This window comes from Mustela putorius, unplaced genomic scaffold (genome assembly GCF_011764305.1).
Source record: "Mustela putorius furo isolate JIRA1106 unplaced genomic scaffold, ASM1176430v1.1 tig00003988_pilon_pilon_pilon, whole genome shotgun sequence".
Taxonomy (NCBI): domain Eukaryota; kingdom Metazoa; phylum Chordata; class Mammalia; order Carnivora; family Mustelidae; genus Mustela; species Mustela putorius.
The window spans coordinates 9866906-9894736 of record NW_025422127.1 but is presented as its reverse complement, the minus strand read 5'-3'; the positions used below and the strand labels follow the sequence as shown (position 1 = coordinate 9894736).

General features: G+C 38.7%; 1 protein-coding gene across 8 annotated transcripts in view; it reads right to left on the bottom strand.

The window, feature by feature from the left end:
* Nucleotides 1-449: 449 nt before the first annotated feature.
* Nucleotides 450-27831, bottom strand: part of CD163 (CD163 molecule) — a 31537-nt gene continuing 4155 nt past the window's right edge. Inside the window, exons 4-17 of one of the 8 annotated variants that reach the window (XM_004766614.2) lie at nt 26029-26349; nt 22382-22702; nt 21344-21664; nt 11143-11457; nt 10729-11043; nt 10256-10348; nt 9860-10174; nt 8406-8726; nt 6939-7247; nt 6559-6594; nt 6248-6355; nt 4722-4832; nt 3791-3924; nt 450-658 (exon numbers count right to left, since the gene is read on the bottom strand). In XM_004766614.2, the coding sequence (XP_004766671.1) occupies nt 3848-3924; nt 4722-4832; nt 6248-6355; nt 6559-6594; nt 6939-7247; nt 8406-8726; nt 9860-10174; nt 10256-10348; nt 10729-11043; nt 11143-11457; nt 21344-21664; nt 22382-22702; nt 26029-26349 (2963 nt within the window). In that variant the 3' untranslated portion in view covers nt 450-658; nt 3791-3847. Of the gene's footprint in view, nt 659-3790; nt 3925-4721; nt 4833-6247; nt 6356-6558; nt 6595-6938; nt 7248-8405; nt 8727-9859; nt 10175-10255; nt 10349-10728; nt 11458-21343; nt 21665-22381; nt 22703-26028; nt 26350-27831 lie in introns of all 8 variants that reach the window. The other 7 variants (XM_004766615.3, XM_013063610.1, XM_013063612.1 and 4 more) reach the window with 7 other exon arrangements.

Genomic DNA, 27831 nt, shown 5'->3' with positions numbered 1-27831 from the left:
ATGATAACTTACATTTATATAGAAAAGATGTAATTTACACATTAAGTTCAGTTTTAGTTACACTGTCTTAAGGAACAAGGAAGTGAGCCTTTGAGTCTTTGTACCTTTACCAGGCATTGCTGTGCATATTTTGTCAGTGACAAGAATCACAATAACAAAAAGCAATTAAGAACTGATGATATTCATCCCTTGTAGAGGTAACAATATATTATTAACCTTTCAATAATCATTAACTTTCCCTTTCTTAAAAAAAACTGAAAAATAAAACAAATTTGTTTTGATTTTGTAATAAGAAGAAAATTATTATTTAAACCAAAGTAGAAAACATATATATTATATGCAAATGGAAACACAAACAAAAAGACATCATGTTATATTTATGAAACCCTTAAAAAGTAAGAAAGCCTACTCAGAAATTCATAAAATCAAGAGCAGGAAGTTAAGACAAATTCAAATCAGCAATATTCCTTTTTATTTAATCCCCTTGAAAGTCTTATAAACAGTTTCTAGTCACATTCACCAATTTAATTTTTATAAATTCAGCAGCAGTCTTCAGGACACTAGGAGACAAAGAAAGTATTGGAATCCTCAGTGAACCAGGTGGATTCTTGCTCCATTCCATTGTTCAGGTCTTCATCATGGGGTCTTCAAGGCTGAACTAAAACCATAAATAGAAAAACTGTTATTTTCCTCTTTGTGCAGGCTTACATAGAATTATGTTGAAATATGATGTGTTATATTACAGCACACACAGATTCACCCACCAAACACACACACAAACTCACATGTATTAAAAAGCTTACTACTTCCCTGAACAGAAAACTTGAAAGCAATGATTTGCAGATTTCACCTTGCATGAGAATAATTTCTAGCTCATAGAATGAAGAAGGCACCCCAAAATGCCATTTTTAAAAGTACCCCCATCTGATTCTGAAGCAGTGACTCAGCCGTGATTCCTCTTCAAGGAAAAAGTAGTTTAATCCTTATTCATTACATCAGAATAATATTCATATGTCCAAGATTATAAATCACAAGTCTATTGTAGTCCTAATCTAGCAAAGTTTGATATTTAATGTTTCCATATACATATACACACATATACTCTTATAGGTATAAACATTTAATTATATCTGATAACATGAGCCCATAAATGGAATGATGCTGCATTTTTTTTTACATTTTAAATCATTTTTATTAACATATAACTTATTATTTACCCCAGGGGCACAAGTCTGTGAATCATCAGGCTTACACATGTCACAGCACTCACCATAGCACATACCTTCCCAACCACCCAATCCTTACCCCCCAACCCCCAGCAACCTTCAGTTTGTTTTGTGAGATTAAGAGTATCCTATGATTTGTCTCCTTCCTAATCCCATTTTGTTTCCTTTTTTACTTTCTAACCTCTCACAACCCTCCTCCCTGTCTCTCAAATTCCTCATATCAGAGAGAGCATATGAAAATTGTCTTTCCCTGACTGATTTATTTCACTCAGCATAATACCCTCTAGTTCTGTCCCTGATGCTGCATTTTTGAGGATGATTCTTCCTTTTTCAGTTGGCCATACCATAATTTTCTAGCCATCAGCTCACTGATACTCATTCTGTTTCCAGTTTTTTGCCACTACTTACAATGATGTAAATAGGAATCCTTACATATAAGTTCTTACACACTAGTGGCTTTATTTGTATGGAAGAAATTCTCAGGGGTAGAATTTTGCACGAAAGGATTTGTGGAACATTTAAAAAAATGTTTCCTAGACATTTACAGATTGCTTTCTGCAAAGGCTACCACACCTCCAATTTCCAATAACAATTTTTTGAAATTACGATTTTCCCTGTATCCCCACCAGCAATAAATAGTGGTGCTGTTTTAAATGTTTGGCAGTCTGATTTACTCAAAGTGACACCTCTGTGTTAATGGTAACTTGAATTGCCCGGATATAGTGGTGAATTTGAGCATTTATAAAGGTCTATTTGTCACTGAAATTCATTCTGTGTGAGTTGTCTTTTCATAGCTTTGCCCAGTGATGATCCATCATCAGATGTTATCCTTTAATAATTGCTAAGATATATATTAAGATGCATGTATATGTATATTTATCCCTTTCATGCTATATACCATTTATTACCTTCTATGTGTGTATGTGTATATGTATAATTTAACACTTTGCATTTATATACTTTTAAGAGTTCCAACTTTTTTTTTTTAGCATAACATTATTCATTGTTTTTGCACCACACCCAGTGCTCCATGCAATCTGTGCCCTCCCTAATACCCACCACCTGGTTCCCCCAACCTCCCACCCCACCGCCCCTTGAAACCCCTTAGATTGTTTTTCAGAGTCCATAGTCTCTCATGGTTCACCAACTTTAATCCTGTGTCTCAATTCATATTTATTATACCCACCAAAAAATGCCAAAACAAAACCCATACCTCGGTATATATCATTTGTAAATATATAGTCCTCCCCAAATTGTTTTTATTTTAATGGAAAATATATCCACTACCTCATTTCACCATCTTTTCTTTTTGATGTGTAACTTAACAAATTCCTCGTCTATTCACTATTTTCTTCTGTTATACTTTCCACATGAAAGCAAATTATAAAATGCGAATCTGATTTTGTCTTGCCCCAGCTTAATCGTTCAAAGCTCACTGCCTCTCTAACAGTCCCTTAAATAAAACATGAATGTGAACTACAATACAAGGCCATTCATGATGGAGCTCTATGTGGCCTTTTCAAGCTTAGATTCTCACTATTTCCTCTCTCTTGGGATTTACTTTAAACAATCATGTCTTTGTCAGTAGTATCTTTTATTTATGTGTCTGCGGTGCTCAGAAAACCACTTGTTACTGTAAATATGATCAATACATATCTTTTAAGATTTTTATTTTTAAGTAATCTTTACACCCCATGCGGGGCTCAAACTTACAGACCTGAGAGCAAGAAGTGCCTGTTCTGCTGACAAAGCCATCCAGGCACCCCAATTCAATACATGTTTTTGAAAGAAAAACTTCTTACTGTTCCCCAAAGATGTGGTTCTTTCCTATGCCTCCATAGTTTGTACATGCTATGTCCTTGCCCTGAAATTGTCTTTCAGTCATTTGATGCTTGTCTTGAATATCACACCTTCAGAATCTCCCCCAATTTCTTAGGAAAACTTTCTATGTTCTTATGACATCTTGTACTACCTTTACCATTAACATGCATTACACAAGTGTTGACATAAGTCTTTTCTCTTTCACAAAATGACCAATACAATATCTTCAAAAGATTTAATCCTATAAATGTACCCAGTTTCTCCTTAATTCCACGATGTACCATTGTTATTGCTTAGGATATATAACTAAGAGTTGGGGCACCTGGGTGCCACAGTCTGTTGAGCACCTGACTCTTGATTTCAACTCAGATCTCGGACTCTTGATTTCAACTCAGGTCATGATCTCAGGGTCGTGGGATCAAGCCCAAGTTGGGATCTCTGCTCAATCAGGAGTCTGCTTGGGATTCTCTCCCTCTCCCTACTCCTTCTGTCTCTCCCCCCTTTCTCTCTCAAATAAGTAAATAAATCTTTAAAAATAATAATATATAACAAAGAGTTGGATAAGAGTCACATTTATAAAGAGCTGTTATGTATTCTGAATATAGATATACACACATAAATATATACACATATGTATGGAAATATATGTATATAGATTCTTTTTTTATAATACCAGAGGAGTTCTCAATTTTCAAAAACATGTACCTATTTTGAACAACATTGAATAATTTCTCCTCACTCACCTTCTTGAGTTTAATTCCCATTTTTCTTTTCAGTGTACCTCAGAATGGTCTTCTTTTTCATCCGGAAACAGGAAGAGATTTAGACACAGAAATTAGCTCAGCATCACTAAAATCATCTGACTCATTGGGATTTTCTGAAAAGAAGAAAATAATTACTGGGAAATAAATCAGACCTCCCCGCAAGTGTCGTAACACCTCTTTGAACATTTAAGCCCATTGCTCACAATTAGGAAGACAAACGTGTGATTTACGGGGCACAGGAAGTCTTTTCCATGAAGTAAATATGTTTTCCTAACATAGTTGCAGCAAATACCAAGTCCCTGGGATTGAAGAAGGGAGGCAGGGCCTTCCCAGAAGGTAAGGAATACAGAGAAGGTGTTGAGCCTTCATAGAGTAAGTGGGTGTTGGACTATTTCTTCCAACCCAGCAGAATTAGGCTGCCCAGAGGCAGAATTAGTCCTTTGGTGCTAAACAGAAGTTGGAGGACAAAGAAACCTGTATAATGTAATCGGAAATAGTGCTGGCTTCTATGGGAAAAAGATATAGGAAGTTTAAGCTTTTAGATTTTTAGGGGAAAATATCATAAATATCAAGTTAGAGCAGGAAGTGAGAATGGAAGGAAGTGTGAAAGAGAAGTGAAAAGTGAAACCTTTTAGATTAATTTGTTCAGTAAGATGAAGTCTGAGTCATAATATTCTACTTGCATTGCTCTCTGTACCTCCACCAGAAATAATCATAGACCTCTAAGCCATATCGCATGATTGCAGCTTTTATGTAGTTAGTTCCTGCCTTTCTTCCTTATATGCATCATAAGCTTCCTATGACATGTTTGAGATTTCTTTCCATTGCTATGCAAAGTACAATGGCTCAGCTGCAATTGTAGCTACTGGTCTGAACCCCAGGGCTATAGACCCTCAAAGAACCCACAGACCTGAGGAAGTCAGCACGTCTAGATCATCTGCTTTCAGGCAAGAATTCATCTCCCGGTATTGAACTTGGTGAACTGAATTCTCTCCTCTCAAGGAAACTGACAACAGAGGTCCTAGGTTAGGGATCAACAGATCATAATAAAACTTGCCCTCCCTACCAGGGCTTTTTCCCAGCAGTGCACACATACTCAATCTTTATCCATGCCCTTGTCTTTTTTCCATCCCTTCTAAGGCCAAACTTTTCTCTTATAATGTTACAAACTCAAAGGCAGCAGGGTGAGACCAAACCACCCCTACTGTCATCATATGCCACTCCAGTTTCTTCCCCCAACCAGGTGGCAGTCTTCTCTAACTTGGAGCTTTAAAAAAAAAAAAAATCTCTAGGAAACCTATCCATCCTCTCTTCTCCATGCTCACTATCAAGTCCTTCTCATCTTTCATGCCAACTATTTCAAAATGCTACCCCTACAGCCCCTCACACATCCTGTCATCAAAAAGAATGTTCTAGGGGCACCTGGGTGGCTCAGTGGGTTAAAGCCTCTGCTTTCAGCTCAGGTCATGATCCCAGGGTCTTGGGATCAAGCCCCACATTGGGCTCTCTGCTCAGCAGGGAGCCTGCTTCCTCCTCTCTCTCTGCCTGCCTCTCTGCCTGCTTGTGGTCTCTATCTGTCAAATAAATAAATAAAATCTTTAAAAAAAAAAGAATGTTCTAAAAAACAGCTGGACTATTTCACCCCCTCTACCACATAATACTATTTGACTAGTCATCTTCTTACCATAAAGTACATGATTCATCCGTTGTTCCCCATCTTTCTACAGTCTTATTGTAGCTTCTCTCCTTGAACTCAACTTTTACTTCCCCTCAAAATGGCAGGTGGCTTCTCTACATTTGTATGTATTTTTCTCTTTCCCTTCACCCAGTTCTTTGAACTGAATTATCAAAATGTCTCAAAGCCTCCTAGAAGCCTCCAATTCTCTCCATGCCCTAGTTAATTACTGTCTTCTCTGTGCCACTTGTGTTCCTTATTCCCATGAATAAATAATACTACAAGGTGCCTTATTGTTTGCATATGTATCTCTTCTGCTAGACTTGAAATCCCATGACTACTCAAACACTTGACTATTGATGTCTATACCTTCAGAGCCTAGTACATTGCTTAAACAAACAGTAAAATGAGTACTAAGTATATAGTAAGAGCAAATAAATATTTGGGAAATAAAGGATTCCTCCTAAACCATATAAGCATATTCATCTGAAACTACAAATTCTATAATGGCCTACTTAAACATACAGCTAGAGCTCAGGAATCAACCACCCCAAACCCCTTTCTCCTCTGAAATCTTGTTTCCTTTTTTGGAGAAACTACTTGAACCTCTTCTAGGTTTCATCCTTTTGGCTGTTGATGCTTGAGTCTAATATGTGTACACTTGCTTTTAATAGGTGTATCTATTGCTGATAATATGTATTTTATCCCAAGAATCTTCTTATCCCATTGAGACATTAGAAAGACCATAGCTTGGCTCAGACCTGTAAGCAGCTGTTGCTGTCTTCGCCTCTGAATCCACAAGAGGAGAGCAATGAGAAAAGCCAACACAATGACGCCAAGGATCCCCAATGCAACAACGGATGAGCGACCTAAGTGCAAGAAAGCATCACGAGAAATGACCTCTTAGCTGAGAGACTGAGGTCCCTGGTACCATCCCTCTCTTAGATACAGGATGGCTGAAGTAAGCTTCTTCCCAATCCTCAGAAAGACTTCTGATCCAAAGTCTCTTAACAAAAAAGATTCTAAATAATGCAGACAATTGGACCCGTGTTCATAAACCCCACGATTATACCTCCAGCATTTGATGATCTTTGGGCCATCGCAATTTCTGTAGGAGAAAAGAGAAGGAGACTCAGTCTGGGGAGTAATGTGTAGAACAAATATTTCTATTTTTTGGTGTGAGACTTTGGTGTCTCTCAACCAAGTAACCTACTCCTTCCCACCTCAAACTAGGGTCCCCTTATCCTTTACTCCTTCTGCACCGAGAGACATGTAAGTCATATGCTTTTCCTTGGCGAAAGCCAACGAGTAAGAACAAATACTCTCATGGTTCCTTGGATTGAAACATCATCACTCTTTCCCCACCAGAACCCTGTGTTGAGGTGTCCAGTCTTGCCCACCCCCTTATTGCTGCCTGAGATTCCAAGCTTACTCCAGACTCCTGGCACTCACCTGAGCACCTCACAGCAGCATCTTCCTTGTGCCCACAGTCACTGTGCCCCCAGGGTCTAGCAGGACAATCCCACAAGGAAGATTCATTTCCTTTGCATGCCAATTCATTGAGCCAGATGGGCCCAGTCCCCTGACCGAACGCTGCTTCTTTTAGTGCCTCTAAGGCTGGGCCACAGCCCAGCTGTCGACACACCACCTGCGCGTCTTCAAGGTCCCAGGAGTCATCACACACTGTTCCCCAGGAACCTCCGTGCCAGAGCTCTACACGTCCAGAACAATTAGAGTTTCCTTCTTGAAGTCTTATTTTGTCTGAAAAATCACAGACACCTAGATCATTTCTGAGAATATAAAAACTTTTAAGAGGTCACAGAAGAAAAGACAGATTTGAAAAATCTTTTTAAATCTTTTTTATTTTAAGAGGCACCTGGGTGGCTCAGTCTTTAAGTGTCTGCAGGATTCTGGGATCATGACCCTCATCGGGCTCCCTGCTCAGTGGGAAGCCTGCCTCTCCCTCTCCCACTCCCCCTGTTCCCTCTCTTGCTGTGACTCTTTCTGTCAAATAAATAAATAAATAAATAAATAAAATCTTTTTAAAAATCTCTATTTTAATACTTTGCTTTTAAAAATAATATACTTTTAACAAAATTTGTCCTTTATGAAAGCCTATGTTCTTTCAGCAAGCTAGGTGTATTTCATCCTGGACATAAGAACATTAGTTTGGGGGCATCCGTGGTTAGGTGTAGCTCCGTTGGTTAGGTGTCTGCTTTCAGCTCAGGTCATGATCCCAGAGTCTTGTGACCGAGCCCCGAGTTGGGCTCCTTAACCAGTAGGGAAACTGCTTCTCCCTCTTCCTCTGCCTCTCCCCACCTGGTGTGTACTCTCTCTCTTTTCCCTCTCTTTCTCTCCTGCTTGCTCTCCCCCTTTCTCTCAAATAAATAAATAATTTTTTTTAAGAAAAGAAAATTAGTGTGACTCAGGAAATGTGAAATAAATGAAGTTAACATGGTATAATGTTAATTTTCTCAAAAAGAAAATGATTTAGGAGACTGCCAGGTATGTAAAAAACCTCTTCCAGTGTAAGAAGATGGAGAATGGCAAAATACTTCAGGACTGATCTTTTTGACTGCTTCTCTTCTTCCATTAGTAAAGCAAGATAATATTTGAAAGAAAAGTGAGAATGGTAAGGTAGACCGTTTAATATTCAACTACTGAATTATTTATTTTCTGCTCCTCATGTGTTCTCTGAGAAAGCAATTAGATAAAAACTTTCAAGAAGACCATGGGAAGTGTAATGCTTTTTGGACAACTAATCCATGATCCTGAATACCTATAAGCTGAATTAAATGAAAAGAATTACGCCAACTGGGTAGAATACATAGCAGATGTTATTCATTCCTAGTAAACGAGATCAGAAGATGATCGTGGAATTACAAAATGGAATTCTCATATCAGCCAGAGGATATTCACCGGCACATGTGATCCAGGTCTCCTCTGAAGGTCTGGCCACTCTCTGTTTCCATGGAGCAGATGGGCACTGCCATAGCATGTCCGGTCCTTTCGGACATTGGACATTGTCCACCCACATGTGCCTGGATGTTGGCTTGTCTAAAGATGCAGGAATGAGGTCTCCTCTGTCCGCGCAGCCCAGCTGCCTGCATACCACCTCCATGGTGGTTGCAGACATCCCACTCTTACCAACGCTGCCCCAAGCTCCATTATAAAAAACTTCCAGACGCCCTGCACAGCTGTGTCTGTTGGTTTCATCGATCAGTCGCAGAGACATGAACTCTGGGGTGAAATACAGAGTTAGTGGTTTCACATCTTCTCTGAAGATTCACAGGGCTCCCTCCCTTTAAGGTGAGAATGGCTTTAAAATTAGGTACAACATGTCAATTATTAGTAATTCTTTAGTAACTTCTAGATTTAGTAGATTTTGGTGAAAAGTAGTATGTTCTACACTAAATATATAGTATGGTTCTATAAATAGCTTATGGTGTTCTGGTATTGGGTTTTGTGCTTAGGGACCTCTTTAGAAGGCCACCAATGATTCTAAATTGATTTCTAAATCTTAACCAAGGGCTCGGAGCCTTTTATATCAATTGCATAGCTTGGATTTTTCTCCCTAAATTATTGCAGTTTTAGCCTCAAGAAACTTATTTCATTAATCTTTTTGTAGGTCTCTTGATAGTTAAAATTTAGTAAGATACTCAGACACTAAAACCAATGTTGTGCACATCACCTTAAAATGAAACATTTCCTTTTCTGACTCTTTGTAGTTGGCTGCATATGTCCTCTGCCAGTTTATGTCATTAAATGTGAATGATATCAAATCACTTCTGGCATATAGAATTTTTCACTTCCTTAAGTAACAAAGTCATATTTCTGTTTGTCCCAATATATCACCACTGAGTACAGTTTTCAACTTCACAATAGTTTTTAAGCCTTGCCACGTATACAGAATAAAAGCAGTGGGCTCTTTTGATAATTTTTGCTCCTATAACAAGTAAGTTTCATTTGCTTATCATGGAAAATTACTTGGGAATGGTGATTATCTTTTGCCCTATAGAAGTAGTGCTGGATTTATTCTTGTTCCTTCTAATCTACATTATACAGTGATACAAGTGGTGTGCTGAATATAGTTCCATATATATTCATAAAAGTTCTTGATTTTGGTTTTGTTGTCATGTTCACGATAGGCAAGCCTAGTTCTGTATTTTTCTCTTTCTGATGTTATACTGCCTTGCACTTGGGGTAGCATTAATTAATTAATCAAATCTACACTTTGGGACCCTGACTCAAGAAATAGTTCCCTCTAAACCTGCTTTTTAGGAAATATTCTCAGTCCAGTATCCCTTACTCCCCTTGGCTCCTCCTCGGTCCTTCTTGAGTCATTGTGACCAGAGCTTCGGCATAGAACTCACCCGAGCAGATGACTCCTGCATCCTCCTTATGCCTGCAGTTGTGCCGTCCCCAGCCATGTGATCGGCATTGCCAAATGCGAGATTCTTTTCCGTTGCAGTCCATCTCATCCAGCCAGATGGGCCCTGCTCCTTCCCCAAAATGGGCAGAGCCAGTGGCATTAATGGCCATTCCGCAGCCCAACTGTCTGCACACCACGTGGGCATCACTCAGGTCCCAGCTGTCATCACAGATGGTGCCCCAGGAGCCCTCGTGGTAGACCTCTATTCTCCCAGCACAGCGACCGCCTCCGTTTACCAGGCGAAGCTGACCACTCCCTGGAAAGAGAAAATAAAATGTTAATGAAACACCTTCATAAGGATGGAGATCATTTTTACAGATTGGTCACTGATTCTCACCTATGCAAGTGACACCACTTTCTTCTGGAGTGATAGATCTCGTTGTGTCCGGAGATGAGGAGTTGCACGGGGATAGGGTCTGACTCTGATTTCCTGAAAACACCAAACTGCTCAGTCACACAAGATATAAAGAAGTTAGGGTGTGGAAGGGAGACCCAATAGAGTGTAAGACAGATGAGCTGAGAACAAAGAGCTCTAGAGAGAGGGGATGGTGGTGGGTCAACCAGGTTGGGAATGCTTTGAGAAGGGCAGGTACATGGTAAGCACCAGATAGGTAATTATGAGTTTTGTGAAAACTAAGTGTACTTTTCCTCTAAAAAGACACATGAGGTTACTGTTCTGGCACATTTCTCATGATCTCTTAAAATAGATCATGCCTTTTCTCTTTTGTTCTTTGTCCCTATAAGTACACTGGCTCTGATGGCTGACCACCACGAGAAAGGTTCGTCACCAGAGGTCCGTCATCCTCTTACCTGAGCAGATTACAGAGGCCACTTGCCCAACAGAACACAGCGACGCACCCAGAGCAGTGACAGGACAATCTCCCATGTGCTGCTCAGTCCCCGTGCAGTGAAACATGTGCCTCCAGATCTGCCCACTTCCTTTCCCAAAATGCGCTCCTCCCGGGGTAGAAAGGGCAACTCCACATTTGAGCTGCTGGCACAAAACATAGGCATCTTCCATGTCCCAGTGAGAGTTGCAGAGGGATCCCCAGTTTCCAAGTATCTTGAGTTCCACTCTTCCCTCACATTGGGACTTGCCATTCACCAAGCGGACTTCTGTGTATCCTGGAAGGACAATAGGGCTTTTAAAAAGATGTCTGCAATTACCTAACCCTGCCCTCCTCACAGCACAGGAACAACTGTAACATGTTCTCTGGGTCTCACTTGAGCAGACGACTCCAACATCCCTGCTGTGGCTACAAGTCCCATCGGGCCTGGAGGCTACTGGGCAGAGCGAAAGGTGGGACTCCTGGCCCTCACACTGGAATTCTTCAGTCCAGATCTGTCCATTTCCTTCTCCAAAATGAGCTCCCCCTAGGATGGAGATGACTGTGCCGCACTGTAACTCTCTGCACAGCACACTGGCAGCTTCCAGAGAGAAGTCAGAGTCGCAGACGGTGCCCCACCTGTCACCATGTTTCACTTCCACACGCCCGGAGCAGGGAACTTCTCCTCCAACCAGTCTGGGTTCCCTGTGGGCTGAAGAATGAGAAATGACATGATTCTTCGATTTTCCTTCATGATGGGAGTGGAAAGGGGATGCTGGGGTGTTTAATGATTTTTCATACTTGTTTGCCTTGGCTTTTCTGCCTGGAATTGTCCTAGCAGATTCTAGATATCTTCATTCCTCACTGGACCAATTCATCTGAGAGAATTTTAGAACTTTGGTTCTTGGCATCAGCCATTCCTAGAAACATGATAACTCTTTCTTTTTAATATTTTGTGTACATTATTCATAACACTGGAGACCATAGATTATATATATATATATATATATACATATATATATAATTATTATTTTTTTTTTAGCCTATATTCATTTCTCTACCTACTGCTATCTGGTGTTGGCCCCAACCTTTTTGAATGGTTTTAAATATAGTGTTGCAATATACTTCCTGTTTTCAAATTGAACATGGGATTTCTTCTTCTCTTTGATATGTGTTAACTTGATACATGAGATATTCCTTTCTCCCATTTTCTCCTCCTTCCCCTCTGAAAGTACTTTACCAGAACCTTTCATGAATTCCCTAACCAAAATGTTGTCCTCAACTCCCTCACTTTCTCTTAACTGCCAATAAATATTTTTCATTTATATGTTTCTCTTTAAATTTATATTCATAAACATATCTACTTGGACATTTGGCACATAAGGTGTTCAAAATTGAATGAATTATTTTACTGACAGGACCACAATATTCTTTACTCAATTAATGATATCCAGACCAAGTTAGAATCACTTAAAAATCGAACCACTTCTTTATCTCAGAAATGATAATGATAATGACAGTGAGAACATTAAATGAGCACCTAATTTATTTATGGCACTTTACTAAATGTTGAACAAACATTATTTCACCTAATCCTTACAATCTCCTCAGGGGAGAATTTTTTAGTATCATTCCAATTTTACAAACAGGGAAATGGAAACAGAGAGGTGTAGTAACTTGCTGAGATCACACAGGGAGTTCCTGAAGGGCCAGGATTTGAAGGCAGACAGTATGTTCCAGAGCCTAGAATCCTGACCCTCTCAATACACAGCTCATGTGGAATATCACCAAGGTCTGGCAGTCCTCCAGTATATTTCTCCTCCTTATTTGTGGCTACTGCTTTTTCTTTTAAGATTCATTTATTCATTTTAGAGAGAGGGAGGGAGAGAAAGCACGAGCCAGGGGCATGACAGAAGGAGGAGAGAGAGAATCTCAAGCTGACCTCCCGCTGAGCACAGCTCACGTCATAGTGAGCTTCTCGTGATGGTGAGATCATGACCTGAGTCAAAAGTCGGACCATTAACTGACTGAGCCACCCAGGTAGATGCTCCTTTTGCTACTACTTTCATATAATTTGTCTTTTTTCTTTTTTGTCTTCATATATCATGTAGACCCTTGTAATGGTGTCCTAAGCAATCCTGTTATCTTGTCTCTAAGCCATCTTTCTAATGAATCTATGTCATGCCTGCACATGTTATTATGTTCAAGTATTTCACATGATTTCTTTGTCTTCAAGGCAATTCATCATTTCTTTACTATTTATGCAATAATTTACCCTTTCACCAAATAGTATTAAGGACCTACAATGTTTTAGGCATTTATGTGGGCTAAAAATTCTGTCACAGTTTAGTCTATCAGTAAAAATAGATACTACTATTACTACTACTACTAATAGTAATCATAACCATAGCAATGAACATGTATTGATCACTTGCTGTGTGATTCCTATGGAGCAGGAATTATAATCACCACTTTTCTTTTGAGGAAATTGAAGCAGAGAGAGCTTTGGGAGATTCTCCAATGTCACCTGTCTATTAAAATTAGAGATGATAAACATTATTTTCTTAGCATGCTTTAAAATACTTTATGCTGTCACTTTTAAAGCACTTTTAAGCTCTCACTTATCAATCATACCTGACGCTCCAACCTTAAAGAGGCCTGGTCATGCCATGTTTGCGTGGCTCTATACTTACAGTGTATTTCCTAACCTATGTACCTGGGAAAAAGCTACTTCTTTCCAGGGCTGCTCAATTTCTCACTGATCATCCTCTCCCTCAAAAACACACAAGTGAGCAGAAGATATACATGTTCAAATAATGATGAGTCCAGGGGTGCCTGGGTGGCTCCTTAGATTAACATCTGCCTGTGGCTCAGGTCATGATCTCAGGGTTCTGGGTTTGAGTCCTACATCAGGTTCCCTGCTCACAAGAAGTCTGCTTCTCCCTCTTCCCCTCCCCCCACCTCATGCTATCTCTCTTTTCCTCTCTCAAATAAAATATTTTTAAAAAATGATGAGTCCAAAACTAAAACTATATGTTAGATATGAAACTAGTAAATGAAGGAGTCATCAGCTCTGTTTGAGGCTTTGCAGGAAAACTATAGAGAAAGCTATAAATTTGAGCTGAGTTTGGAAATAAAAAGATCAGGAGTTTGCCAAGTAAGCGATTGTAGATCCACATTTAAAGGACATAGTCATAGGGGCACCCGGATGGCTCAGTTGGTTAAGTGTCCTACTCTTGACTTTAGCTCAGGTCATGATCTCAGGGTCATGAAATGAGCCCTGTGTGGGGTTCTGTGCTCAGTGGGGAATCTGCTTGGGATTCTCTCTCTCTCTCTCTCTCTCCCTCTGCCCCTCCCCTGCTCTCCGTCTCTCAAATAAATAAACAAACAAACAAACAAATAAATAAATAAATAAAATGTTAAAAAATAAAGGCTATAGTCCTGAAATACGGCATAATTGAGGAATTATGAATAATCTGGTATGGATGGGATAAAATGTAAAGAAAAGGCACACCAGAAATAAAGCTAGGGGCACCTGGGTGCTCAGTGGGTCAAGCCTCTGCCTTCAGCTCAAATCATGATCTCAGGTCGAGCCCTGCATCAGGCTCTCTGCTTAGCAGAGAGCCTGCTTTTCCCTCTCCCTCTGCCTGCCTCTCTGCGTACTTGTGATCTCTCTCTCTCTTTGTCAAATAAGTAAATAAAATCTTAAAAAAGAGAAGAAATAAAGCTAAAGAAATGGGGCTCAGGTTTTAAGAACACTCTTTGCCAAGTACAATTCTAAGATAAATAGGAGTTTCTTTTGATATTCTCAGAGATGATTCAAACTATTTGGGAGATATAAACTATTTCCTTTAATTAATTTTTAAAGGAAGGAAGTGCATTTGAAGGACCATCTGAAAGACATACGTCTTTTAGAAATGCCTGCTGTCAAACAGCACTAATTCCCTTGATGTTAGTCTCAGCATGACACAGATATCCTATCAGCACTTGCCAGTTTCTGAAAACGTTTCAGATCTGACTATATGCTGTACTGCAGCAGTATAAAATACCCCAGCACGTGAAGATTTTGCCACTTATCATTAAATTTGAACAAAGCAAGCTTCTACTCAAATGTAGGTCGAAGAACACATCGCTTTCTAAACACAGCTCCAAGTGTAAAGCAGATATGATTCTTCTACCCCACAAATAATGAAAGACTCTTGAGTTGAATCCTTAATTTCTTCTTGTTAAACCATCATCTGGGCATGAAATTCCTCTAAGATATCATTAGCTAGCATGCATATGATCCCCTTCCACTTTGGAAGAGATATAAACCTTTAAATAAAGGAAGTTTCTTTCTTTCCTTTTAGGGGCTCGATCTCAGGACCTTGGGATCATGACCTGAGCTGAAGGAAGATGCTTAAGGATTGAGCCATCCAAGCACCCCATAAAGGCAGTTTCTTAGGCTGAGCCAAAGTCATCTTTCTTGTGAACTCTTGTTCTCTCATCTGGCTTCATCTCAAACAAAATAAAACATAGCTGGTGCCAAAACAAACCAAAAAATGAAATCAAACCGATAATCTCTTTTGTGGTGAAAACTTATTAAGCACTTGAAAAGAGATCCTTTCTATAAATATCCTCTTCTTTCATTTTTCCTAAAGTGTTTGAACCCTGGGCAAAGGGAAATTCTTCCATGCAGAAGTGACTTCAAGATTCCATTCTAGCTTTTCTTTATTCATGAATCTGTTAGTAACACATTAATCTACACCATAAATGGCTTCCTCATATCGCTTACTCTGTGTACATGATTAGACTATCCAAAATTTACTCCTTTAAGAGATTTCTTTCCAGCTAAACCTGTGACTGCATTTTAACATAGAAGCTATTCATTTGATTTTTGTACCTGGATTTAGTAGTTCCTTTGATCAATAATTTAAACTTCCCCTGTGGCATAAGTAACTGAATTTGTCTTTCTTTCTTTCTCTAGAAGTAAATAAATGAAGACATGAAGAACAAATGTGAGAAAGAATTCCTTAGAATTATTTCCTTTTGTTTAGTAATAAACTACACAGTATGATTTAAAGAAACATTAACATATTATCATTTATTTCTTTCCAGACTCTGAAGAAGTATAAAGCATTCTAGTATCAAAACTATTTCTCGGGGCACCTGGGTGGCTCAGTGGGTTAAGCCTCTGCCTTTGGCTCAGGTCATGATCCCAGAGTCCTGGGATCGAGCCCGGCATCGGGGGGGTCTCTGCTCAGCAGGGAGCCTGCTTCCCTTCCTCTTTTTGCCTGCCTCTCTGCCTGCTTGTGATCTCTGTCTGTCAAATAAATAAATAAAATCTTAAAAAAGAAACTATTTCTCAAACCTTAGTAAATACAAGGGTGGCACAGTTGGTTAAGCAACCAACTCTTGGTTTCGGCTGAGGTCGTGATCTCAGGGTCTTGAAATCAAGCCCCACATCAGGCTCTGTGTTCAGTGCTTAGTCTGCTTGGGATTCTCTCTCCCTCCTCCTCTGCCCCTCTCCCACCCTGTGCTCTCTTTCTCTAAAAATTAAAAATAGGTTTAAAAAAAACTGATTCTTAAGTTCAGATGTTCTCTGTGGTCCATACTCAGACATCACAAATAAAATGTCTGGGAGTCAAAGTAATTTTGTAGCAAATTTTCTTAGACCAGTTTGTGACTGGTTGATTGAAACTGCACATCAGAGATAAATTTTTGCTTTATCTTTCTAGTCTTCCAGCTTTTTTGAGTTCTTTGGCCCCTTTTAGCCTTAAAACCCTGTGCTGTACACAACTAAAAACTCTAATTATTTAAACAGATAATGGAATTTGTAGTTTGCATTTGGCAGGCACAGAGACAGTATTTCCATGATTTTCTCCCCTGGAAGCCTTCTAAAGTACCAAGAAATCAAGACATAAAATTACAGGGGCGACTAGGTGGCTCAGTCCATTAAGTGACCAACCCTTGGTTTTGGCTCAGGTCATGAGCTCATGGTTAATGGGATTAAGCTCCATTTCTACTTCCAGCTTTCAGCTCAGTGGGAAGTCTGCTTGGGATCCTCTCCCTATGCCCCTCCCCCTAATTGTGGGCACTCCCATACTCTCTCTCATAAATACATAAATCCTTCAAAAAAGAAACAATATTACAAATTCTATTTCTAGCAAAACAAGAAGAGTGCTAAAACCTAAGTACCCACGTAAGTAGAAGAGCTTCTAAAAGCTACACAAATATAACAAAAGAGTTTACAAAAGAAGGCAAATAGCATGCATGACATGCTTAGCAAACAAAAATAAAGCTCTGTAAACAGAGGGCCCACTTTCAGCTGCAAATTTACGATATTTGGGATTTCTATTCGATGCAGTTGAATAGAATCCTAAATAATTCAGAATGTTACCCAACTGAAGTGCTCTAGTAATAAAACCTAAATTCTGGATGCAGTTGAACAGAATGGGTGGAAAAAATACATAATAATTCAGATATTGTAGGTTGGAAAGCTGATGCCTTGTTATCCCTGATAAGATATTTGAATAAATGTCACCTTGAAAAGAAAACCATGTGCTCTCTGAAGCTGAAAAATCAGAGGATATACTTGGAGAACAAAAAGACTGGAAAAAAAATTGGAATGCTGGCACGGCATAAATCCTCCTTGCCACTTCTAGTACTTACAAGAGAGAGCTGAACTCAGACTTGAAGTAGCCAGACTACAAGAAAAAAACCACCCAGACCACATCTGGGTGGCTCAGTGGTTGACCATCTGCCTTTGGCTCAGGTCATGATCCCAGTGCCCTTGGACTGAGCCCCATATTGGGCTCCCTGCTTGGCAGGAAATCTGCTTCTCCCTCTCCCCTGCTTGTATTCCCTCTCTTGCTGTCAAATAAATAAATAAAATATTTTTTAAAAAATTGAAGGAAAAATACCAATTTTGTAAGGAAGACATGTTCTGCCTACAACTACTACATAATGTAATGAGAGATCTGTAATTTGGAACTTGCAGGACTGAAAAAAAACAAAAACAAAAAACAAAACCCTAAGTATCCTACACCCCAAACTGAGGTGGTGATAAAACTGTAGGCTTAGCAGAACATAGAACCGACACTCCACATACAAAGTTCATAGCCTACCAGCAAGACCGGGGCTGTGGTCTTGTTTTTCCTCCCAAACCCTAGGTTTTAAATGACCTTAGGGGAGCAGCCAATAAATTCAGAGGAAGGGGCTGGTCATAGCAAAGATCAGAGTTTGTAAATACATTTCTTGACTCTGGTTACTTTCATGTGGCATTAGATGAAAGAAAATTGTCTAGAAGGGCACTAAGTTTGGGGAGAATTGTTTTTGCTGACTTTGAGGACAGTGGATATCGGCCAATGATGAGTCAACCTGTAAAGCAATCCAAAGGTCTCTAAACCGATGTCAGCAGAAAGTGGGTTGTGAAAGGTGTGCAGCCTCCAAACCACACTCAGATATGACTGTGGAGAGCATGCAGTAGTAGGAACTGCCCCGAGAATAGCACTTGGGCCCATGAAGGACATGGACAGAGGACTGCTTCTCAGAGGGCAGAGCCTGGCCTATCAGACTGGTTTACTGTGAGCTCCCTCGGTCGCCTCTCAACTTATCATTCTTGACCAACAGGATTTGATAATTACTGCAGAAAAACAACTCCAGGTACTTCTTGGTGACCACAGAATCACACAAACAGCTTTAAACTGCTTATCTATTTGGCTTATTTTAGTAAGAAAAATAAACTTTTTTTTATCCACTCTTACTTGGCTTTCTTTTGGTTGCTGTTAAACTTCATGCTAACTAATATAAAATACAATTCATAGGAAAACATTTAGAAGAAAATGATCAGTCTGACATACAATAATGCTTACACATGCCCAAATACAGGCAAAGTCCCCCCAGAAAAGTTATGTAGAGATAATATAGTCCATAGTTAGTTGTAGCCTGATATATGATGACAAAATATTATGGAGACATAATATGACAACATAAAGTTGCATAATATGACTAAGTTAAGGTCAGATATGTCTCTCATCTCTAAAAAGTAATCCAATCAGAGTTCTTTTTAAAATAAATCTGAATTCTAGGATGACTACAAGTGATGTGCCTAGAACAAAATGATACAGAAAGATTGAAAATAAGAGAATAGAAAATAAATAAAGCAATTGTGTTATTAACATCAGACAATTTGATTCAGAACAAGAATCATTAAACCATAAAAAATGGGAAAGTCTGCAATACTAAAAAGCACAATTCATAATGACCACATAAAGGTCATAGGAAGATCTATGTCTGAGATGCACAGAGCATCAATTCATCAATTATATGATAGTCACTGGTATACTCAGTGGAAAACCTATAAGGTTTTCCTTATGAATTTATGAACTAGGAAAGAATCAACATTAATTAGGCACTGAACTCAAGAAGTTAAATCAGTCAGAAATAAGAAAGGAATTAAAAGAAAGAAAAATTATAATGAATTAGAAAATGAAAATAGTATTAATCTTCAAAAATCCAAATGCTGGTTCATTAAAAAAAAGCAAAACCAAACTAATTTTATCTAATAAAAGAAATTAAAAGTATAAATAAAATCACACATAATAAAAGATAAGAGAAATGTTATTGATAGAGAAGTAATTTCAGAAAGGTCTTTAAATATTGATATGAAATTATGGTCAAGATATTGTACTAAGTGAATATAAGGTACAGAACAATTTACAAAATATGCCATCACTTGAACAACAAAATGACATGAAACTTATATATAGATTTGTTTGTATTTACATTTATACATATAAATACATTTATTATATTTATTATACATATAAATACATTTATACATATTAATGTAAATACAATATATACTATATATATGTTATATGTATATAAAATATATGTATTTTTTTCTTTTGGAGATATATTGTGTAAATACAAACATATATATATATATATATATGCGCCATGGAAGTTGCCCGTGAAGAGCAGAACTAGACAGTTGGGGATATCTTTCAGAAAGAGCTTACACTTTCGTTTCAAAGTGTGAACCATTAAACACACACACACACACACAAAGTGTGAACCATGTGACTATATTGTCTAATCAAGAAATCTCTTTTAAAAGGTAAAGAAGAATGGTTGAAAAGCAGATATGTATATTCAGATTTGTACCTTAGAAGACTGTCATTTTCCAATCAGAGGATAATTTCTATGTAACTAGAGGTAGACACCATTTACAACATCAGGTAATGCACATAGGAGCACGTGTAGATCAGGATGTATCTGAAGTAAAGCCTTCGGTTACTGGACACAGAGCATCACATGACCACATCTCTACATGGTGAATGGTTTTGCTGTTAGGTGGCTTTCCCTAGAGTCTTTCTTTTACCATATTGGTAATCGTTACGTCAATATGTTACCTGACAGTTGTTAAAGAAGGCATCACTTTTCAACGTTAGCATTTGTGTAAATGTGATTAATATAAAATATTAGAGATTTTCCTTAAACCTGGCCAACTCACAGCTCACTTTGGAACTGCTAACAGAGGTTGCAGTGAAATACACAAAAGCATTCAGAAAAAAGAAGTTCTTACATAGAAAGATGGAGCCCAAGGGTTAGTCATGCATGTTAATCCAACATATTTTTAAAATCATTTGGAGACATTCCCATGAAACACATTTAAGTTCTATCTTCAAAATTTTAATCCTTAATCTTTCAATACTTTCATGGATTTAAAAATGACTCAATTGTTTTGTTTCTTAATGAACAAGCATAGGGAAAAGAAGAGAGAGAGGCAAACCAAGAAACAGACTCTTTACGGAGAACAAACTGATGGTTACCAGAGGGAAGGTGGGGCCGATGAGATGGAAGGGGGCGCTTGTGAAGAGCACTGGGTGTTCTTTGTAAGTGTCCAATCACTTATTTGTACATCAGAAACTAATATTACACTGTATGTTAACTAGCATATTTTTAAGATTTTATTTATTCATTTAGGGAGAGAGAGAAGGAAAGGTGAGGGAGGGGCTGAGGGAGAGACAATCCCAAGCAGACTCATTTCCCTAACGAGCGCAATGCAGGGCTGACATGAACGTGAGATCATGACCTGCGCCGAAATCAAGCAGTGATCACTCAACCAACTAAGCCATCCAGGTGCCCCTTAACTAATTGTTATTTAAATAAAAACAAAAACAGGGCACCTGGGTGGTGCAGTTGGTTAAGCATCCAATTCTTGGTTTCAGCTCAGGTCATGACCTCAGGGTTGTGAGAATGAGCTCCGCACTCAGTGGGGAGTCTGCTTGGGTTTCTCTCTTTCTCTCCCACTGCCCCTCCCTCTGCTCAGTCTCTTTCTTTCTCCCAAATAAATAATTAAATCTTTTTAAAAAATTACTGAAAAACTAAAGTGAACAAACACAAAATAAAACAAGTCATACCTTTGACCAAGTCACAAAATGCATTATAAAGATATAATTCATCTGAAACACATGATGAAATAGACATTTTCTGGTTTCCTTCCTGAGAGCTAGTCATAAGGACCAATGTTTCTCATCAGTTTCAAGGATCTTACTGGAAATTTACATTCCTGGAATTCGACATCTTCACACGTTGACTGAAAGTCTTACCTGAGCAGGTAACTTTAGCTTCTTCATAGTGATCACAGCTAAGGCCGCCCCACTGCCAGTTCTGGCAGTCCCAAAGAGAAGATTCATTTCCAACACAGCTGCTTAAAAATAGCCAGGTATCTGTTGCCTTAACTTTGGAATAACTCTGATAGGACGTTTTGAGAGCAGATCCACATCCCAAATGCCTGCAAACCACATCGGCTTCTTTCAGTCCCCAGCTTCTGTCACATACTTTCCCTAGCAGCTTCTGAATTTCCACCTCCACTGTCCCGGCACAGCGGCTGCCTCCACCAACAAGTCTCAGCTCCAGATCGGATCCATCTGCAAAAGAAACAAAAACTTAGTCCATAGAGACATATGGAGTTAGCAACCAAAGGATAGAGTTGTTTGTTTGTTTTTATCTTGCTCCTTCCCAGATACTGAGGCATTGGAAATGATGACATATCCATCTCCTGACTTTTTTTTAATAGCCAGTATAGGCCATGAGTTTGGTTATAAACAGGATTATAGTTGCAAGGGTTAATAAAAACTGTTGATGGCAGAAAAATATGAGCAAGTCAGAGATTTGTTAAAAAGACATAACATTCTGTGTCTCGGACTTAGAATCTGAAATGTGGTCCCTAAGAGCACCCTGAATAATTACTACAGAAAATAATCAGACGACCCTCCAAACTAGTCAAATAAAGAATGGGGACATCTGAGTGGCTGAGTAGGTTGAGTATCCAACTCTTGGTTTCAGTTCAGGTTGTGATCTCAGATCTGCGATCTTGGGATCCTGATCTTGGGGTTGTGGGATCAAGCCCCAGCATGGAGTCTGCTTGTGGATTCTCTCTCTCCCTTTCCCTCTGCCCATATTCTCCAAATGATGATAGATAGATACATAAACTCTTTTTAAAAAGAAAGGAAAAAAAAGAATGTGTTTACGATTCCTTACAACAAGGAAATAATTAGTTATTTCTATCTCTCCCATCTTGCCCATTCCTACTCCTAAAGAACACAGGTCTTTCCTTCTCTGTTTTTCTTTTTATTTTAACTTACCAGAACATGTCACACCAGCATCTTCATTATGATTGCAATAATGCTTTCCCCATTCGTGGTGTCTACACTGCCAGAGAGCAGATTCGTGTCCATGGCAGGAAACACTGTCAAGCCAAATGTGTCCCGTTCCCTCACTGGTGTTAACTCGACCAGTGGCGGTGATGGCAGTTGGGCATCCCAGTTGCTTACATACGACAGCGGCATCATGACTATCCCAGCCATCATCACACACTGTCCCCCATTCCCCTTGGAATTTTACTTCTAATCTTCCTGAACATTCAGTGACTCCATCTACCAATCTCAGGCTGAGATCTGCTCCATCTGTAAGAGAGGCACAAAACAAATCATGATTAAAAAAACAAAAATAAGGGAGGACTCTAAGTAGGGACAGAGAAACATATAATAACACTGGAAATCATTAAAGGTGGAGAAAAGGGTAGCTTGGGCAAGAAGATAGGACTTTTCAGAATGGCTAGTATCAAAAAGATAAGAAATAACAAGTCTGGCCAGGATGCGGATAAAGGAGAACCTTCTTGTACTATTGGTGGGAAAGAAAACTAGAGCAGCCACCATGGAAAACAGTATGGAGGTTCCTCAAAAAATTACAAATAGAACTACCTTATGATCCAGGAATTGCACTACTGGTTATTTTCCAAAGAAATATAAAAACACTAATTTGAATGGATCTATGAACCTCTATATTTATAGCAACATTATTTATGATCGGCAAATTATGGAAGCAGCCCATGTCCATCGATAGATAAACAGATAAAGAAGGTATGGTGTGTGTGTAGTGGAATATTATATTATATATTATAATATATTATATTATAATGGAATATTATTCAGCTATAAAAAGAATAAAATCTTGCCATTTGCAATAACATGGATGGAGCTAGACAGTATAATGCTAAGTAAAATAAGTTAGTCAGAGAAAGACAAATATCATATGATTTCATTTATATATGGAATTTAAGAAACAAAACAAATGAGCAAAGGGGAAAAAAGAGAGAGGCAAACCAAGAAGCAGACTCTTAACTACAGAGAAGTGTCAGTCACCAGAGGGGAGGTGGGAGAGAGGATGGGTGAAACAGATGAAGTACACTTATCAACATGAGCACTGAGTAATGCATAGGATTGTTGAATCACCAGTTTGTACACTTAAAACTAATATAACACTGTATGTTAACTATACTGGAATTTAAATAAAACACTTAATAAAAAAATTAAAAAGATAAATACCATATAATCCCATAATTCCACTAATGGCTATTTACCCAAAGAAAATGCAAATGCTAATTTGAAAAAATACATGTACTTCTATGTTTACTGAAGCATTATTTACAATAGTCAGGATTTGGAAGCAGCCCAAATGTCCATCTATAGATGAATGGATAAAGAAGATGTGGTGTATATATACGATAGAATGTTACTCAGCCATCAAAAAGAATGGGATCTTGCCATTTGTAACAACATGGATGGACCTATAGGGTATAATACTAAGTGAAATAATACAAACAAAGAAAGACAAATATCATAGGATTTCATTTATATGTGGAATCTAAAAAACAAAACAAATGAATAGACTCTTAACTGTAAAGAACAAACTGGTAGTTGCCAGAAGAGAGGTGGGGGGGATCAAGAGATACAAACTTCTGGTTATAAAATAAGTCAGAGAGATAAAACGTAAAGCATAGGGAATACAGTCAATGACGCTGTAATAACTCTGTATGGTGACAGATGGTGACCACACTTATTGTATGAACAGCGAGTAATTTATAGAGTCATTGAACCAATATGCTGTACGCGTGAAACTAATGTAGCATTTATGTCAATGATGCTTCAATAATAACTTTTTTGGAAGAAGAAGACAGGACTTTTCAGTACAGAGAACATGTACTATAAAAAGAATTCCTGGGGCACCTGGGTGGCTCCATCAGTGAAGCGTCTGACTTTGGCTCAGGTCATGTCTTGAGGTCCTGGGATCAAACCTTATGTCAGGTATTGCGCTCACTGGAGAGTCTGCTTCTCTCCTCTCCCTTTGCCGCTCCCCCTACTCTCAATCCCTCTATCAAATAAATAAATGAAATCTTAAAAAAAAAAAAAAAGGAAAGTAAAAATTTCCTAATGAGATCCAGGGGCTACATTTTATCTAGAGATTTGTTTGACTATCACAGAGTTTTTATTGGAATTATTTGTTTTTTCTTGCTAAATCCATATTTGCATGCATTCAGGCGGTATGCCTGGTTGCCCAGGACAACCTGGGCATACTCCTGGTTGCCCAGGACTCAACAATGACTTCTGCCTCTGACTCCTTAAGTATCTGTAACTACCTAGTTTGCATCAAATGCCTGGTCCCTTTGTGACCACTTCCTAAGTCTAAAAGCAAGCAAAGAGAAAAGGGGACCTCAGCATTACCACTTTCACCTCCCCCAATCAATATTCCTCAGAGAACAGAGCTTGATCTTGAGCAATGTCTTATAATAAATAAGTTGCCTTTTCCTTCTGGCAATTTTAGCATTTGCTGCCCCAGTACTGTTTACTGTGAGTGCTAAGCATTGAGAAGAAATGTGCTGACTGGGGACCTGGAAAGATTTTGGTGGAGAAAGGAGAATGAAAGGTAAGTCCTGTGCTCTTTTCAATCCCCAGTCTCTCTTGCTTTCTTCAGCTAACAAATTCCATCTCTTCCTTAGGAATTTCATTCTTTGTAGTTTAAATAATAGATGGTCATGTTGTCCAACAACAACAAAGGCCAATGTAAGAAACAGAAAAAGAGCCAGAATCCCCATGACACTGTGTAAGTGTTTGAGTGCCCCCATGCCTGCAGCCAAGCGTACCCTCTCAATTTCCCAGTTTTCTGAGTCAGTATCCTCTTTCCTTAAAGTCAGCTAGTTAGTTAAAGTTTGAATCAAGTTTTCTTGATTAGAACAAAAAAAGATATCTGGTGAATACAGAGACATTTTTACTCTATTATATTTTTCTGAATGTTCTCTGGGGTTCAGGACCTACTAGGTCAGCTTCAGACTAAGAACTCAGGTGAAAAAGGGGTGTCATCCCTGCACACACAAATTCAATGTCCCTGTCCCCTGAGCAAGCATGAAACACGGAAGTCTCTAGACACAGAGTCTGTTCCTATCATAACACTAGCTTAAATGAGATTTTAATAGAAAACCAAACTATTTTTTATCATTTGATTCTGTAAATTTGAACTAATATTTTTGGGAAGGTGTCGGTTAAGCTTTTTGCAGGGAGAGGATGGTAAGGAGTGTGATTCATTTTTAAAACTCATCCCAAAAGTACAATTTGCTAGTTAGGCTGTTTTTTTTCCCTTTTTCTTTTTCTTTCTTCTCTTTTTTGGGGGGCTTGGGGTGAAGGAGGAGGACTGGGGTATTCTCCAAACACCTCCCTCTTTCCTCATGACTGGAATCTCAGTTTCACTGCTCATCCTTCCTCCCTAACCTAGTTATTCTCCTTTCAGTTAAGGTAAAATCTCCACAGGTATCAGGTGGGGAACCTGAAATGGGTCATAATAAGATGATGGAGGATGCACGTCTCAATCTGTTTTTAAGAGTTCAGGCTTTTCAGACCCTCACCCCCATTCTTTTGTCCTCTCAGGAAGAACAGAACAAACCCAGACCAGTCCTTACCCATGCAAATCACTCCAACGTCCTCAGAGTGATCACAGTTATGCTTTCCCCATCCTTCGTGTTTGCAGTTCCAGAGAGCTGACTCATTTCCACTGCATATAAGATCATCAAACCAGATTGGTCCAGAACCTTCTCCAAAATTAGCTGAACCAGAGAAACTGACAGCACTTCCACATTCGAGCTGTTTACAAGCCACAGACGCATGATCTATGTTGAAGTTATCATCACACACTGTTCCCCACTGTCCTTCGAACTTGACCTCTATTCTTCCAGAACACCGGTTTCCTCCATTCACCAGCCTCATCTCCAAATTGGATCCATCTAGAGCAGAGAAAAGACCAGAGTTCAGAAGTCATATTCATTCAGAAGTGACTGTAGGAAACAAGATTGCTCTGTGTGTTTGAGATTTGATGCTGTCCTTAAAAATGGTGCCTCATTTTGGATGTTGCCCATCTTTACATATTGGAAAATTGTAATTGTTTAAAGACCAGCTAACAACTAGCACTTTCATCTACACCTACTCACCAAGGAAAATGTTTTACAGATTAAAATTTTCTTTCTGCTTTGTTTTATTTCCTTCCATTATTAAGACAAAGTAAGCACCCTTTTATATAGAAATTGGTCAATTTGACTTAAAGCACTTATTTTAAAAACTAGAGAAAGTAAAATTAGCTCCTCCAACAAAGAAGCAAAAATGGCAAACTGAGGTCAAGTATAAAATTAGAAAACAGGAAAAAGGGAAAAATAAAAATGCCTAAGCATGCACAATAGTTTGCAAATCATCCTATGGTATACCAAATTAATAAAAATTAAGGAAAAATAAATCAAAATAATTCATTTCTTACCCATCTCCTGTTTGAATCAAAGCTTCCCCTACCCCCAAAGCATCTGGTACCATTTTTAGCAAAGAACAGCTTTTTCATAAAGGAAAATCTCTCTATACACTCTTCCCTAGATTTTCTATGAGGACTAAAATACCCAAGAAAAGGAGATGTGGGATGAAATCTGGGGACACTTGAAAAGCAAAAACTATTTGGGCTTGAACAAAATTTTAGAGGCTCTCTTTTTGAGAAAGGGAGTTGCTTTTAAAAGCTCTAAATACCAGGCAAAGATCTCTTACTTAACAGGATTTCTTTTTTACTCTGGACAATTAATAATCATAAAAGCAATAGTTCACAATTAAAATATGTATCTGGCACTCCAGTGTATCACCTATGCTATCAATCTTCACAGCACTGCACATTTTGGGTTATTCCCATTAACTCTACTTCACAGATAAGTATTCTTGATACGCCTCATCATCACAGTGTCACCCACCCAGAAAAGAGCAAAGCTCGGAGGTGAAAAGAAAAAGCAGTCTAACACCAGCGTTTATTTTCCTGACTGCTATGCTCTATTGTCCCTGTGTGTGTGGTAATAGCAAAACCTCCTGAGAGACAGAGGTTCTGAGCATTAAGCATTAGATACAGCCTCTGAAATCTCATGAAACTAGGGAGTCCTTGGGTGGCTAGGCATGCACCAGTTGACGCATTCACTGTATAAACTTCAAAAAGAAAATTTGATAAAATCTATCCTTAAGTATGAAAAAACAGAAAACAAGAGTTTAAAGTGCTACACTGATGGCTTAGCTTAAACCGTTGGCTCTGTAGGCTGCAATAATACTAGTAAGAGCCTGGCAAGAGTTGTTTGTTTGCTTATTTGTTTTAAGATTTTATGTATTCATTTATTTGGGAAAGAGAGTGTGGAGAGGAGGAGCAGATGGAGGGGAATGAGCAGACTCTGTGCTGAGTGTGGAGCCAGACC